This window comes from Macrobrachium nipponense, chromosome 34 (genome assembly GCF_015104395.2).
Source record: "Macrobrachium nipponense isolate FS-2020 chromosome 34, ASM1510439v2, whole genome shotgun sequence".
NCBI classification, from domain to species: domain Eukaryota; kingdom Metazoa; phylum Arthropoda; class Malacostraca; order Decapoda; family Palaemonidae; genus Macrobrachium; species Macrobrachium nipponense.
Genome location: NC_061095.1, coordinates 6,290,364 through 6,308,355, shown reverse-complemented (window position 1 = coordinate 6,308,355; position 17,992 = coordinate 6,290,364). Strand labels below are relative to the sequence as shown.

At 35.3% G+C, this 17,992-nt stretch overlaps 1 protein-coding gene across 3 annotated transcripts in view; it reads right to left on the bottom strand.

The window, feature by feature from the left end:
- Positions 1–2,604: 2,604 nt before the first annotated feature.
- The window catches only part of LOC135207870 (uncharacterized), a 162,528-nt gene continuing 147,140 nt past the window's right edge, over positions 2,605–17,992 (bottom strand). For all 3 annotated transcript variants that reach the window (XM_064239759.1, XM_064239760.1, XM_064239757.1), the window contains exons 9-10: positions 5,291–5,419; positions 2,605–3,604 (exon numbers count right to left, since the gene is read on the bottom strand). In XM_064239759.1, coding sequence (XP_064095829.1) covers positions 3,593–3,604; positions 5,291–5,419 — 141 coding nt within the window. In that variant the 3' untranslated portion in view covers positions 2,605–3,592. The remainder of the gene's footprint in view (positions 3,605–5,290; positions 5,420–17,992) is intronic.

The following is a 17,992-nucleotide window of genomic DNA, read 5'->3' as shown; positions in this document are numbered from 1 at the left end:
TTAAAATGGTGCAAACATTACAACAATCGGACGAAAATATTTGATTTTTTTCAGAAGTTACCACGCAGACGTAATGAAAATTTTTTTTTTTTTTCCATAAATTCACCATAAATCGAAATATTGTGCTAGACACTTCCAATTTATTGCAAAATAAAGGTAAATGATTGAATATTACTAGAATATAAGACTTTTAGCTTACAATTGCGTTTTTCGACCATTTCGGTAGAGTCAAAGTTGACCAAAGGTTGAAATTTTGGCACTTATCGTTATTTGTATGAAAATATTTCAAAATGATAAAAGCTACAACCATGAGTTGTTTTTTGTTGTATTCTACATGAAATTGCGCACATTTTCATATACAATACTCCATGTAACAGCTAATATAAAATGGTGCAAAAATTATGTCAGTGACAAAATAATTTCTTAGATGTGTCGCTGATACTTTTTAGTGCGAGAAGAAAGAAATTCGCACTTGCGTGCCTGGGTAACGATTGTAAACAAAACAACGCCTTGATCTGTAAGCTCCCAGCATCCCCCAAGGCGCGCGATTCAAAAGTTTTCGCCTAGTAAGCCTATAACTCTTTTTCCGCGAATTAAAAAAAAAAAAAAAAAAAAAAAAAAAAAAAATTTATATCAACGTACCATATGTCCAATTGGCACCCAACAGACAATTTATATAGATGTTTAATACATCCAATTGGCGTTAAAGGGTTAAGTAGTTTTTGGATTTACAAAAAATTATTCTGAAATTCTTGCACACATGTGGTTACATGTAAAGGTGAACAATACAAATACTAGGTGAATAATAAATATTTCTGATAAAATATCTAGTAGCCCATGGTCTCTATACTGTATAAACAATCTGTGCAATCAAGTTTTTCGCTTTAATGTGATTAAAATCATGTAGCTCCTCAGCCTACAAATTTAATTCTTTCCAAATTCCAATTTTTATATTGAAATGTTTGTAAAGTAGCTCACCAAGATAATGGACCGTGGTATATCGTGCTTCTGGATGTATTTATGCAAAATGGAAATATAAATTTTAGGGGTTTTGCCTCCAGGTCTAGTGCCGAATATGTAATATTCAATATTAGTATTGTTTATATATAAAATACTAACATAACGAATATGTATCTTTTCCATGGCTCCTTTAAAAACATGCTTAACTTCATTATATCCAATAATATATTTTTGTTTTAACTGAAGTTGGGTGATTAATTGTTAAAATAGGCAGTTGTAAGCATTTTAGGGGTAGTATATATTTAGAAGTTACAGTTGTACGAGGGTAATGTAAGATGACTGTGAGATTTGGGATGTACTATCGACAAGAAAAGTGAAGATGCACTTTTCATTAAATTTTATTCATCAAATTTAAATTTTATTCATACAGAAAACAATCTTGGTAAATTTACTCTAAAATATGAGAATACAATGCAAATTATATCATATATTTTAAGTCTGCAAAAAAAAAAAAAAAAAAAAAAAAACAAAAAAAAAAAAAAAAAAAAAAAAGTTCAGATACTTGAAAACATCATGCTTATCCTAAGTAGTTGGAATTTCTCATGGATTTGTTCATAAGATCTGGAAGATACAGTACAGTGGGTGATAGCTGGTTGGACAATATTTACTCCCCTTTTTTTTCCTTCTCTAATTGAACAGGATTATTTTGTATCATCATAAGTGGTAATGGTCATTATTTTAGTTTCTACAAATTTATGTTTGTATTCCAAAGCATTTAAAGTTAGCTGGCATCAATGGTGGTGAAAGTTGTGATGGCAAAGGTAGGTTGAGCAAATGTAATTAAATCCAGAAGAGTATTCTCTATTCTCTATGAAGTGAGGAGAAGCCTTAGTGCTTTGGGTGGGAAAGCACTAGTCACTGGATACTGGTGTAACAACATTCACACTTTGATGACTTTGACGTTGACATGGATCAAATGCTAGTTGCTGTTTACAAAGTTACTGACATTATCAAGGTTAAAGTAGCCTGTCAACTTCAAGATTTTCCGGCTATGCTCCCATTACAAGCATTTCAGAGTTAGTCTACAAAGTTAACATGACTGCATTACTTTGCCGTGAGACTGAAAGACCTCTAATACATCAGCATTTTTTTCATGATCTACAACTTTCATTGCTTGTGCAATAAATATAGTTATTTGTGGTAACAAATATTTTTACTTTACACATCTTTTTCTGTGAATGATTAGTGGATGAAAATCCATTTTCAAAAGTAGACTATATCAAGAAAGCAAAAATGACTGTAGCCTATGGTTGAAATTTTCCACTTCTTTTGATAATCTTTGAATGTTACAGCAACTGTTGAATGAAATCAAGATTTAGGGTATGAATTTCTTGGAGAATTAACCTGAATACTATGGTCCCTTCAAATTTTATCTGGTATGTATAGTAAAGCACGCTCTTGGCACCCATATCACAGTTTTCCAGGGATCTGTGCACCAACTCACCGCTCTCGTTTGCCTTTCCCCATCCCCAAGTCCATCACCAATACTATAATTCTCTCTCTCTTCTAAAATCATTTTAAAAATATATTATCACTCTCTATCATAATATTGCATTCATTGGTTGGAAAAAGAAACATACAAGATTACTGAGTAGAACTTGTTTACTTATAAGTATTAACCATAGTATTTTTCTTAAATAGTATTTTTCTTAAAATAATTATACTCGGTAATCTTTTGGGTTTCTTTTACATCTGCAGAAGAAAACTGAAATTAGTTTTTGTTTGGTATTGCATTCATTCCTGTATTATTTCTAATCAAAATTTTAAAACATTTTCTCTCATTACTTAAGAACCTGTTTCCAATTACGAGTGAATTTTACTTCATTTTAGTGTAGTAACACCACTTACGAGTAAGGTTTCACAGTAGGGTTTAAAGAAGAATGGTTGTTATTCATCACCATCACACGATGTACCCTTCTGTCCCTATGTCCACATGGCCCTGCCCCTATCATCCAGGCCCAAGGAGATCCTGTCTCCTCTCATACACCCACAATCCCGGCTGGTTGTGCACCAGTTTCCACCAAACAGCTCGTAAATTGAATTTTTAGCTCTTACATGGAAATAACATTTTTCTGAAATTTTACTTTGTATAATAAAAATACAAATAACAAATCATTTGTATGTTGAGGAGCCACAGTACTGCATAGGAAATCATTTGAAGTTTTTTATGTAGGAAAATTAATTTCAGAGGAGTTACAGAAATCACTAAGGAAATACTCTTATCAAGATTAAAGAAACATTTTGGTATCCTAAGCAGTCGCATAGTTTACAGATCAACAGAACTTTTGCTACAACACTGCAGTACAATTAGACTGCTGTATTTCATGCATAAAAAACTCTTTATATTCAACCTTCCACATTAACTTGTAACCCCTTGTCTCCAACCGAGATATTAAAGTTTTCATTACACTGTGCCTTGACCAGATGGGAATTTAAGCAGAAAGTGCACAAGAGAGAATAGTGGACAGACTAAGGATTAAATAGTATTAATGGTGAACCTACACACTAAAACTCTGTACTGAGCACTGCCGCTAAGCTTCATTGTGGTTTTTATATTCAGAGCAGCAATTTTTTATTTGTTTTCCTGAAAAAAAGAAAAAAAAATAGTTAAAACATATTCCACTCTCTTAACTGAGAAACTTTAATTATTTGATACTTGACAAAATGAGCTACAGTATTCAGATAATTACTTTGCAGTACAATAAATAAAAATAAATCTTTATTTATATGAAATGTTTCACAACTATCAAGATATATTAAGAATCAAGATTTAGATGGTATGGGTATATGATATGGATGAGTGAGGAGAAAGGGTGGCTTGGGTGGAACCTGTTAAGGCTAGGTCATGAGGGAGGCACAGGATTAAAGGTAGTGTAAGTGAAGAAGGATGCTTTTAAATAGGAATAACATGAGAAGAGACATCATGGCAACTGACAACTTAGGATAGGGATAACAGCAGGGTAAAAAAGATGACAACAACATTATATATAAACAAGTGTTGTTGAATGAGCAGAATTTTAGGGAAGAAAACTGGAAAAGTATATGAATATAGAAATATCACATTTATTGAATAACTACAGCAGTTATCTTAGTTACATAAGAAGAGCATTCAAAAGTATTATACCTGCATGCAGACCTGAGCCATACTCATTCTTTTTTATGTTACATGAAGGAAAATACTGAAAGTACTAGCTAACAGGCTTGTGTAGAAACCTGGTGTAGTTTCATATTAGAAAAACAATCATAAATAGCTTGAATCATTATTTAGGAAAACATCAATCATAAATAGCTAGACTAAAAATTTAGGCATGATAAAACAAGAGGAAACCAAGAATGAAAAAGACAGATGCAGTAAGTCTAATACCAAGAAATGGTGGAGAGTTGGCTTAGGTAAATTGGAAACAACAACAACAAAACAGAAAAGATTCTCCAGACTCCTGGTCTGTTGTTGAGGGGAGGGATTCAGGGAGCAACATCTACTAAATGTACTATAAGATATAAAAATAAAAATGCTAAAATATTAATATAATCTCACTGTAAAAGTTAACAGTACATATATACATAGTACTTAAGTGCAATAAATCCTAGGAGAAATACTGTGTACTGCACTTAACCTATAACTTGCTTTATGTACCTAATGTATGGACCACAAGAAGTTCTTTGCAGGATCCCTTCAGCCCCTAGCTGCAACCCCTTTCATTCCTTTTACTGTACCTCCATTCATATTATCTTTCTTCCATCTTGCTATCCACTTTCTCCTAAAATATGTTTTATTGTGCAACAGCAAGGTTTTCCCAGTTACATCTGTCAATCCTAACTACTCTTAATTCCTTTCCAGTGCTGAATGACCTCATAGGTCCCAGTGCTTGGTCTTTGGCCTAAATTCTATATTCCATTCCAAAAAAATTCCTTTTCACACATACCAAACTTACTAGAGAGAGAGAGAGAGAGAGAGATAAGGATAAACAAGCTTCACTTTTACTCTATGTCTCACTTCACCTGACCCCTAGGAAATCACTTAAGCCAACTGGAATGTTTATAGCTCCCCTAATACTGAGGTTGCCTTGCTAAGAGAACTTGGCCCATAATCTTAACTCTCAGAAAAAATAAAAAGCAAACCAGACTTGGTCATATTTCAGTTCTTATTGTTTGTTTGTTTGTAACAAAAATAAACAAACAGTTCTTACCAAGCTCTGAAGTTTGTGAGGGAAGGAACTATAAACATGCTCTACCAATATAAATCTCAGGCACAACAATAAATATACATTACCTCCTTCATGGCACTTCCCGTAGCATCTCTTCGTTTACTGGCAGTATAAAGCGTTGTAACAGGAATGTTAAATGCTCTAGCAGCTGGTTTCAGAGCAAGGTGTCCTTCATCAACCAATTTTAATGCTGTCTGAAATGTATTATTAGTTTTATTTTTCTTGAAATGCTAACTATATAAATAACTATAACAATGCTTTCACCTCTTATCCCTTTCTTCCTAAAGACTACACCTACAATATTTCTAGAAAAGTGAAGAATATACTATACTTCACTGGAGTGACAAACTAATAATGATCAATTTAGTATGTGATAAAAATGGGCCATTCTATCTATCTAAATTGTTTACCTTAAAGAACAAAATTAACATAAACCAGTCCAAATTAGTTTCAAATCCTTTGTGCGTTTCAAAGGAAAATTAATGACTGATACTAGGTAGTCACTACAGCTCCTCTGGTCTCTGTAAGTAGAATCCAGCTTTTCCAAATCAATATATAAAAAATATAAATGTATTTACCTTGTAAATTTAAGATCATCACTCACTGCTGATACAACTTACAGTGGGAGATTAGAAAATGCCATGTAATATCTAATCTGTTAGATAAGGTAAGAGGCACTCAATGCAAAATTGTGTACATCACGGCATTAAGAGTATCACACAACAAAATAGAAAAGGAATTTACTTATACTAAAGTAAAAGAGAAAGAATTATTAAATGGTGCTAAACTGAATGGCCGGTAGACTAGCCAATGAGTATAAACAAGTACAAGTTATATGTATATCAACAAAAAACTTACAAAAGGAAAATGAATTACTCGAAGTATCATTGAGCACCTTCTCAATGAGAAAATGCGTTGTTGAAGTTACATGGCTTCACCATAGAATATTGTGTGTTGAAGCTGTATGATAGGTAAGAGAACACTCACACCAGGGAAAGAGATTTCCCCTAGTTTGAATCTATTGCTTTTAGCTCTTATTTTTCTTAATTTTTTTTTTACTTTAGTAGCTTTCTTCCATCTTGCTATCCAACATTTACAATTTTAGCGTCAAATCTCTGATATTGAGTACAATTTTGCGTAAATAGCAAAGATATTTCTGCCTTCATCAAAATTTTCTGCTTATAACTTGGGAGATGGGAGAATGAATAATAGTAAGGAAGGAGTTTGCATCCAAAGCTAATCCTGAAAGTTGTGGGTGATGTAAGCCAACATGGTGGTGGTTTGGATCTCTGACACAACTATCTCAAAGGGTTAGCCCATCAGAATCCTTGGGGAGCCAATGCTTAAAAGTACAGGGAGGACAAAATCATGTTCATTTGGTCTCTGTGTTAACAGTGAAATAAGCTACATCTGTGCTCCTCTCCCTCACCTGGTGCTATCCCAGATATGAAGGCTAGGCTTAAAGCATGGCAGGCAAGTGGCAATGTCCCAATGCTTTGATGACATTAGACATCAAGGTCCTGGAATACAAGCCTTGCATCTCAGCTACCGACCTAACAAACTATAGTCAGGCCTTTTTCCCTCTTGGTAACAATTTCCTTTTTCATTTTCTTCTATCAAAACAGACTTCACAATGAAGACATTAAAATTATTTGAATTATGGGAAAAACCCCCAAGAGCTGGGCTAAAAAAATAATATGAAGCACCCCAGGCCAGGGAAACTTTGAGGTCAGCAAATTTAGGAAAAAAACACATCAATGGAAAGAGGAAGATATGCAAATGCATAGTGTAATAAAAACAAATTTTAAAAAGTCTCCCAACTTTCCACAAGAATCTGAAAAATGACTGATTGTCTAAGACAATTTGTCTTAGACAATCAGTTTTAACAATAGGATCATTTCTAGCGCCTATCTCGATCCAGTTAAACAATCAAAGATTGTAAAGCAAAGAATCTGTGAGCTGGCAACACATGCATATATCGGGTGAAAACTGGTCAAAGACCGCGCACCCCACGCTACCATGTTCAGTTTTTTTCTTAACCGCCTGGGTGAGTGATGTGGTTGTGGGGCCTCTTGTACAAAACACTTGTAAATTTTATCAATTTATACATGTTTTTTATAATAAATTATTTTATTTTATAAAATTATATAATTAAAGCTCACAAAATATCAAAACAGATAAGGACTAAAATCAGTAACAAATTCTGACTATATATATTTGTTGCAAAATATTTACGTAAATTTACTGAGATCGAGGATGCAGTAACATTTTTGTATTATACAGGTTTTTTTCTAATATTTCTTTTCAAAATCATAATTATAACTGACATACTATCATAAAAGATAAGACTAAAACCAACAGCAACCCTTGAGTATATTTATGAGCAAATGTATGTAAAAAGAGGTCATGTGAGAGAGAGAGGGACAGTACATGCTCCTCTGAAGTCAGTTCACAAATAACTCATGAGCTGCCAAGAATCTTGAGCTGAGCCAGTCTAAAAGTTGCCATCAGTGAATATATAGGCAATAAAAGTAATGGAACCTCTTTCCTGCCTGATTCCTCCAAATCGATGGCGCGTAATATTGATGCTTACCATGTGTGAATTCGTCCACACCCAAAACCTGATTACTGCCACTCATCTGAGTGTATCCATCCAATAAGGGTTAAAACTCTGAAGGAGAGTGGAGTTGGACAGCATGCCTCTCCAGCTATAAAACTGAAGTACCTGATGTGGCTGGGCAAGAGGACACTTTAATGTCAAACCTTGTCATTGATGCTGGGTCCAATCTCGATGGACTGGTGACTTTTAAGCCATTGAAGTGGTCTCTAAGGGTAGCTGCCACTTTAATAGCAGCAATATTACTCCTTCCCTTGTACAGCCTAGAGGATGGAAGAAGTCTATCCTGAATTAATTCTGTGGTGTACCCTTGATTCTCCCTTTGGATTCTTTAAATGAAACAAGAACACACAAACTGAAATGACACTAAAACCCTTTGAGGTAAAGAAAATGGGAGGAGATAATAAAATTCAGGCAAGATCCAACCTCGATCCATTCAGTCTCATTTTGGAAACCAAAATTAGTCAAGGTTGGTAATACTAGACAGAACACCAAATATCATCACTAAGGCTTGAAAACTACCTGTTGAACGGACTGCAAGTACATAATATGTTTGGGGAAAAAAAATGTCAAAGGAACTTTCAAAAATACATTGGAGTTATTTTAAAATACAATTTTTAGATGCAGTCAAGTCTGAGTAACTAAACATGACACAATGAAGAGTGTACATGGAACAATTGTACCACCCAAAAATGAAGTAAAACTAAAAAAGGGATTTTGACGTAGGAAAAATCTATTTCTGGGCGAGGAAGCCGTGTCGCCCAGTGAAATGTGTCCTCTTTAGCACTATTTCTTGTAAAATATTGCTATGATACCAGAGAACTGCTAAATTGGACATGTCAGAAGTCTCTGACCCGCTCACCTAAATAAAAGGTGTCGGTATAGAACTGGGGCGAGTGTTAAACACTACCACAGCAACCCCTCCAATTAGCCTTTTCCTCATCAAAAGACCCTGAAAACGGGGAGCCGACCTATAGGTCACACCCAGCTACCCTGTTGAAGGGGACTGCGGCGTCATACTTATCGATAGCATAGATTATTATTAATCTATGCTCTTCTCGGGCTGGTTCTCAGGGATCAATCCCGAGAAAAAAAAACAAAAAAAAAAAAAAAAAAAACTTTATTTGAGAAACCCATCTTATTTAAAAAATTTATGATTTTATTAATTGAAAAATCCCTGCTTTCCGCAAGAATATTTTTCATTTCCGAACTCCGCAGATAATAGATCTTTCCTGGGTCCAATTTGGGCACTCAACAAGCAAATGCTGTACTGTCATGGGTGTTTGACATCTGTTACATTTCACTGGGTCGCATGTGGTGTTGACATCAAGTGACCATGTGAGAATCTTGTGTGTCCTATACGTAGCCTTGCTAGGATCACCTCTTTTGCTCTTTCCTCCTGTGAGGATGTTCTCCATGCATAGACTTCAGTTTTTATATTTTTGAGTTTATTTGTTGTTGGCACCGAGGCCCATTCTTCTTTCCAATCCTGTAAATTAATGTTTTAACTGATTTTACCCAGTCTGACACTGGGGGGGCATATGAAATTGTTGGAGGGATAGTGCAGGCTAATTTGGCAGCAGAGTCTGCATATTCATTTCCTTTTATTCCCACGTGTGCTGGGATCCAACATATTTCCATTGATATTCCTGATTGGAGGAGTTGATGAATTTTTATTTGAATTTCCTGTACTATTTGGTTTCCTGGTTTATACTGTCTTATTGCATCTATAGCGCTACGTGAGTCACTGAAAATAACAGAGACACTTGCTTTTGCCTCAGATATCATATCTAGAGCCATCTGTATGGCTGTGACTTCGGCAGTAAATACTGATGATATTGAAGGTAGGCTTTTTTTACTTAACATATTTTTCTTTCTGAATATGCAGATGCTCCTACTCCAACATTATTTTTGGAGCCATCTGTATATATCATAAATTTATCGCCTTTTCTTCTAATGTGCTCCAAAGCATGTTGGCGGTACATTCCGTACTTGTCATTTGTTTTTTGAGTAGGTAAGACAGGGAGGTACATATCTTTACTCTATTTAAAATCCATGGTGGTGGTGGCAATTCCATTGGTGGGTGAAAAATTGGATTCACATTATGTATGTTCATTATGTATCTAGCTCTTTTTGGGAAAGAGCTAGTACTATTAACTGCTGTTACTTGATTACAGTTTTGGAAGCAGTAAGTTGCAGGAGACGATCCCGCTTGCATTGAAAGACCTCTTTGTATGTTATTAAATTACGGTGATGTTTTAAGGGCAAAACACCTGCCTCGACCAAAAGTGAGTTTGTTGGGGACGATCGGAAAGCTCCTGTGCATCGCACGCAGAAAAAAAAAAAAAAAAAAACCTTCATGGTGCACTGCATCAAGAGATTTTAATGCAGATTCTGAGGCGGATGAATATATTGGACAGCAGTAATCTATTATGGATAAGACTGTTGCCTTATATATCATTAATAAAATGTCTCGCTTTGCTCCCCAATTAGTGTGATAACTTTTTTAATATGGCAAGGGCTTTGATGCCCTTGGCTTTAATGTATTTGATGTGCTCTTTCCAATTTAAATGTTGATCAAATATTACTTCTAGATACTTGATTTTTGTACAAAATTGTATTTCAGTGCTATAAAGATGCAGTTTGATTGTTTGGTTCTTCATCCACCTTTTGTCTTTGTAGAAGACGATTGCTTTTGTTTTATCAGTTGAAAATTTAAATCCAACTGAATTTGTCCAACTACATATATTTGAAATGGCAGTACTGAGAACTCTCTGAGCATGTCTCAAATTACTACTCGTATAGTAAATGACAAAGTCATCAACATATAAACTGTTTTTTACACCACTTGGTAAATTTATAGTAATGTCATTGATTGCTAAAGCAAACAATGTACAGCTCAAGACACTACCTTGAGGGATTCCTTCTTCCAGTTTATAGGTTACTGAGTAGGAATTTTCTACTCTTACTTGAAAAGTTCTGTTTGTTAAGAAGTTCTTAATAAATATTGGTGAGTGGCCTCTTAGTCCCTTGGAGTGGAGTTTTTTGCATGATGTTATGTTTCCATGTGATCGTCGTATGCTTTTTCTATATAAAAAATATAGCTACTGTTAATTTCTTTTGTTCAAAGCCTTTTTTGATATGATCTTCTAAATGTGTTAAGGGATCTAGGGTTGATCTGCCAGCTATTGAACCAGATTGTGTTGGTGTTAAAATGGATTCTTTGGTTATTACATACGTTAATCGTGCATTAACCATTTTTTCTAAGATTTTGCATAGGCAACTTGTTAGAGATATCGGTCTATAACTGGATGGATTACTTGCATCCTTTCCTGGTTTGTTTATTGGAATAATTATGGCATGTTTCCATTTATCAGGAAAGACACGTTTTAGCCAGATACTATTGTAAAATTTTAATAAATATGATTTAGCTATAGGAGCTAATTTTTCTATCATTTCAAATGATATTTTATCATATCCTGGTGCAGAGGGATGACAAGAGTTGATGGCATTATCTAGTTCATCCATGTTAAAAATATAGTTATATTCCAGGTCTTCAAGAGTTTCAAAATTGAGTATTATATTTTCTTTTTGTTTTCTGATACTTTGAAAAGTGTATCTAGGCTGGAATAAGCACTGATGTTTTCAAAATGTTTCCCAATTATGTTTGATATTTCATAAGTATCATGGTATATTTTTCCATTTAAATGTATTGCACTTCTTGGAGGTCTTATATGTTTTCCATTGATTTTCCTTATCTTTTGCCAGACATCCTTGTGGATGTGTTTGAAGATATGTTTGAGACATATTCCTTCCATGATGCGATTTTTTCAGCTATTACCGTTTTTCTAAATTTGGCTGTATATTTGTTTATATAGTGGTTTAATGCGGTAATTGTTATATTGTTATAACTATTTTGTTTAATATGTTTATACTATAGGGCATTTTGTTGAGTGCTTTAAGGCGAGTTTTTGAGTCTGTTTAGATTGCGACTCAATATGTTTTATTTTACTTAATGTTGTTAATGTTGGATTCCACCATGGGACAGGGGATTTTGTGGGAATGTGTTTGGTGGTTTTTGGAATACTTTTATCTGCAGCATTTATTATGAAGTTTGAGAAGGATTCACATGTAGTATTTGTGATCTTCATGATGTGGGAATGGTGGTATGTTTCGTGTGTATAGGAAATATTTATCCCAGTTAGCTTTTTGGATATTATATCTTGTAGGTGGCAATATTTTGATATTACTTAAGTAGTTCAGAATGATTGGGAAATGGTCACTTGTGTATGAATCGTCTAGGACGTTCCATTCAAATTTCTCCGCTACATCATTTGAACATAATGAAATGTCAATTGAAGAAAAGGTTAGGTGTGTATTTGAAAAATATGTTGGAACTCACTTTCATTGAGACAATACAGGTTGTGTTTCATTATAGTATTCTCTATGTTGATTCCGGATGTGTCAGTGGGGTTATTAATATCCCATAATGGATTATGTGCATTAAAATCTCCTACTATAAGTAGTGTTTCTGTATACTTTTGCTAATAAGTTCAGAAAAATCACTGAAATTTGTATTGAAATTTGTTGGTTATATAAATTACAAATAGTAATTTTACTTTTATCAGGCATATACAGTTTAATTGATGTTATCTGATATGGCATAGATGGTATGTCAACAGGTTCATATGTAATGCTATTATGAACGTATATGGCTGTGCCTAATTTTCCACCGTCAGTTGGTGAATAACAGGCAATTTTATAGTGTTGGATATTTGTAGGGTTACTTCCTATATGTTGTAGACTATGCACATTGGGTTGTGGTCTCGTATGATTCTTTGTAATTCACCCAGACGTAGTCGGGTTAAGAGACCATTTATATTCCATTGAATGATTTTATATTCCATTATTGGGAGGAATTGGTGTTAAATTCTGTAAATTGATTGCTGATTTTACTTTATCTCGTAGTTTATATGCATTTTGGAATTTATTTGTGGTTTTTTAAATCATTGTATTTGTATGTTGGTTATTAGATTCTGCAGTTGTTTGTTTTTCATAGTTGAATATTAATAAGTCTATTTTTGATTTTATAATTTCCTTTTTGTATTTTAAGGATTCAGAACATAATTCGTTCTCATGTTGGTGTGTTAAAGGGCACCTCCTTAATTTGGTAAAATGTCAATACAATTTCGTACTGTGTCCTCTGTCTTGGTAGTTAGTTGGTTATATGTACTTACAAAGCATTCATTACAACCACAAGATGAAGCATGTTTGGTAATGTTAATTATTCGTTCAGAAGTTTTTGGTCTAGCTTTAGAAATTTCTGGTTTTGTAATTCTATTGTTCCCTTTTCTGTCGTGATAAGGACTGTTGGTTTGAGGGGTTATTTGTTTTGTTGTTGTTAATGGGATATTTCGGTCTTGTGGATGGTTGGTGGGTGATAGTTATATTTTGGTTTGGTTTAATGGTATGATTTTCATTAGTATTATTTGATGGAAATTGTAAAGAGTGATCTTTACTGTCCAGATGTTGGCTGTTTGATTGAGATTGAGGGTAATTGTGTATTTCCACTTGTGATGAGGTTAGTTTAATATCTTTTTTAAAATGTTCTCCTGGTGTAGTTGGAGTCTCTCTGGATTGATTGTAATTTTCAATATTTACTTTTTTTCCCTTAGGTGGGGTTCTTTCTAGAATTCTTTTCTTTTTGCCAGTTCGATTATCATCATTATTTAATTCTTCTTCTATTGGAAGTTCTTTTCCATGGATAACTGAATCATCTATGTTAGTGGTGGTATTGGTTGTTGTAATATCACTTTTATTTTGGGTTTCAGTATTATTGGTATGAAATCCAGTTTCCATGTTTATACTATCTTGTTTGTCATTGTGCTGTTTGATGTCTTGATTTTTAGTCACATTGAAAAGGGGGGGGTTTTGGATGGATTGTTAACGCCTCTTACTTTTAGCTCAAGTCTGGCTTCCATGACTGACATTCCTGTCCTATTTATTAACAACTGAAGTTCTGTGTTATATTGGTAAAATGAACACTCCTTAGATTTTGCGTGATGGGCTAGTCCACAATTAATACATTTTGATTGATTACAGTTCCAATTAGTGGTATGGTCATCTGATGCACGACTGCACATATAGCTTTATTACGGCATCTTTTGTATGTGTGTCCATACCTTGAGCACTGTGTACATTGTAATGGTTTAGGAACAAAAGGACGAACTTCTCTATTTTGTCCAAGAATTTTTATTTTAAATGGTAAGTCTTGGCCTGTAAATTTATTTTGGCAATGTTGATATTTTTACTTTTATCTTTCCTACTTGAAATAGAGTATATTTATAAATCGTGGATATTGTTATATCTCAATTTTAGGGAGTCTAGCCAATAGTTGTTTTGAAGGAAGCTCCTGCTCGCTATTGGGTAGGATGACTGTACCCTGTACATAATTCAATGTTTCGTGGCTTGTAATTATTACCTTTATATTATTTATTTCTGTTATACTTAAAAAGGCAGTGGACTGCTTTTTATTGGTTACTTGGATAAGCCATTCATTGTCCTTGATGTGTCTGCATTCCATGTCTTGTGTTGGATATATGTTAAGTAATTTGTTTTTCTAGCATCGCTGCTGAGATTTTGTTGTCAGCTTTGAGGACTAGAAATCTTGACCAATTATCAGGTCCAAAGAGGTCATCAAAATGTACCAATGTGGGATTAAGTCGGTAATTTTTGTTTCTCTTTGGTCCTTGTTTTATGTATGTTGCTTGTCTATTATGATTTTTATATTTTCTGTATTGCTGGGAGGATTATTTGTCTCTAATTCAGAATTATTGTTCATGATATATGGTTCCATTGTTACGATATTGGAGTTTACCAATTTATTTTTGTTTGTTTCTTTTTTATTTATGCACTCTATTTGGTTTTCTGGCTCTGCTGCTTTACTTGGAACAGGGTGTTCCTTAGTATCTTTTATAGTACTTTCACTACTTGTGGCAGTACCTAGGAAATTCGGGAGTGACGTGCCAATTGTCATCAACTGTGCCGTAGTTTTTCCATCATGGGGGCCCAGGGGTACTCAAATCATTTATTTCACAGTTCATAAATTTTGAGTTTTTACAACCAAAAAAAAAAATTCTTGAAAAGATATCATTGGCCCTTTGCAAAGTTAAATCTTCTGCCAAAGGCACAAGTGAGAAAAGACTCCCAAATGTCCGCATCCCTACCCTACCCCAAACCCCCGGGGATGGCATAACATGATTAGTATGGCCCAAGTGTAAGCAGAACCCGCTTGCTAGGACTAAGAGTATTATGTTAATACCAATTATCCCCATCCTAATCACATTATGGGCAAACTGGATAGAATGCCGAGAGTTCTATTCCTAGAGGCCAGGCCCCCCTGGAATCCGTGGTCCAGCTCCACAGAATAGTTCCGCCTGAAAAACAGGTCCGAACATTGTCGGGTAGATGATGGCTCTACCACAGTTCTCACTATTTAGCTTCGGATTTAACTCCACGTTAAGCCATGATATGTTTTCTCATTTATTTGCTTTCAAAAATTTTGGCAAAAATGGAAAAGTCCACAAGTTTACTCGAAAATATATAATGTCATATAGGACTCTTGGTTCGAACCTGGGAAGAGATTCCTGAGGTTCGAGAGCCCCCTCACCACGTCAAGGTGGTCCCAAAATGAGGGGGTCGATAGCATAGAAGCTTGGTGCACAGCAAGGGGGGGAAAAAAGGAAAAAAGAAAAAAGGGGGGATTTCACTGGGCGACACGGCTTCCTCTCGCCAGAAATAGATTTTTCCTACGTCAAAATCCCTTTTCTGGGCTCAGCCGTGTCGCTCCGTGAAATTGTACCAGAGAAACACCAGCTAGCTACTATCCTGAAAGGAAAAATCATATTAATGAAATCAAAGGAAATAATAAAAGGATTTTGACGTAAGGAAAATCTATTTCTGGGCGATTGGCTCGTGTCGCCAGCGAACTATCCTCTAATCTATTATTTCTAGGGTAAATGTACTAACACATACCAGAGAATAAATAAAATAAAGAAAAAGGTCAGTGTAACTGACTCGCTCACCCTCTAGGAGGGTGTCGGTATGAACACTAGGCGAGTGAGACCACTACCACGAGCCAAATGCCAATAGAAATCTCCCACGTAACAAACCCTCCAAGAGGGAGCCGTCCCACAGAGTGAGCAGCTCGTACTACTACTACTCCATCCCATGCTGCCGACTGCTGCGCCTCTGTGGCCATCCTGAAGTTAGCAGACAATCTTGAGCGAAGGGATGGGTAGGGTGGGATTTCGCTGGCGACACGAGCCAATCGCCCAGAAATAGATTTTTCCTTACGTCAAAATCCTTTTTCTGGGCTCAGCTCGTGTCGCTTGCGCGAAATCGTACCAGAGAAACAGCACAAGATTGTAAATAAAGTAAACAAAGTAATAAAATAAATTAATTAATTTAAAATAGGTCTCAAATAAAAGATAAAATATAAATGAAGGGAATATATTGCTAAAAGATACATATACACAGTGAAAATAAAATGAAAATTATGCTTAAATTACCCTTAAAATTAATCATGTTGATAACATTAAGGTAATTTACATATATATAGTTACAAGGATTACTGTCTTCAATGAAATCTGTGTAACAGCATGTATCAAAAGAATAATAGCAATTAATATAAACAGGTAAACAAAATAACCAACAATAAAAATATATAAGGAATGTATATGACTTAATATACAAAACCCGTAACCATTGTAATATGATGTATCCCCTAGCATAAAAATAAGGGGTTAACATCTATGAGATCAATGTTGTAATCATCTGTGAGTGTCCCTAGCCAGACAATAAGGGGCACTACACTATCACAAAAGCAGCTAAGACACAAGGTGAATGCTAATGAACAAGGTAGGAATAGACGAACTATTGGGTGAGGCAGGTAGAAAGGAGGACTGAATCTTCTACTACAATTTAGCTAGAGTCAGGGGAAACTATGTTACCCGCTGCTACTGCTGGGGGGAATTTCAGAGCTTCCAAGGACTTAAGGTAGTGACGTTTGAACACTGTCGGCGATTTCCATCCGGTATACTTTTTTCAAAAAATTTTTCAAATCGAATCGAAGTTCATATGTTGGAAGTAATTAATTGAGGTGGCTACTGCTCGACATCATGTGCTTTCGGGAAAGAGTCAGGATTGGCTTGTTAATAAAGTACAGGATTTGTTGCCTGATGCCTTTAATGGATAAAGTTCCACCTTTTTCCCTCTTAAAGAGGGGCCCCGATGAGGATGAGGAGTCTGGATAGAAGGCTCGTAAGGTTGAAACTGGACAAAGGGGATACATCTTGTGAAGAGGTAGTACCTTCCAAGGTTCCCACCTCATCAAAGGATCTTCATTCTTTGCCAAAAAGCTACGTTCCGGAGAAAGTAGGACTTCCCCTGTGGGAAGGAATTGAATATGATCCGGATCTCTGGATAAAGCCGACAGTTCTGAAATTCTTGCTCCTGAAGCTAGGCTTAATAAAAATAGGGTTTTTCTTAGGAGCATCATAAACGAGCATGTGTCATTATCGGTTTCGGAAGCCAGTTTTAGAACATCGTTTAAGAACCATGAAACTGACGTAGGCCTCACAGAAGGCCTAAGTCTAGCACATGCCTTAGGAATAGACGAGAAGTAGGTAATCCGTCAAGTCTATGTTAAATCCAAATTGAAATATCTTTTTCAAGGCTGACTTGTTTGTCGTAATCGTGCTAGCTGCTAAACCTTTTTCAAATAAGGATCTGAAGAAGGATATAGCTGAATTAACTGTCATGATTCTGATATCTGACTCTCTCAGGAAGGTTGCTAACTTTTTGACAGCAGCATCATACTGCCTCAAAGTTGAATCCCTTTTATCGGATTCCAAGAAGAGAATATTCTGAGGGTCAATATTCGCATCTCTTTTTGCCGCAAACTTCATGAAATCCATAAAGTTAGGGTTTTGAGAATCCCTGAGGAACGCACAGTCTTCGTTTGTACTGACTGGGAGAGCTTGGGACTGGGGATCCGAAGAGGACGAAGGCCCAGTTCCAGAATTAGGGGATACCAATTGCTCTTCGGCCAGTCTGGGGCTACTAGAGCCCACTTGACCCTTGAATGTCC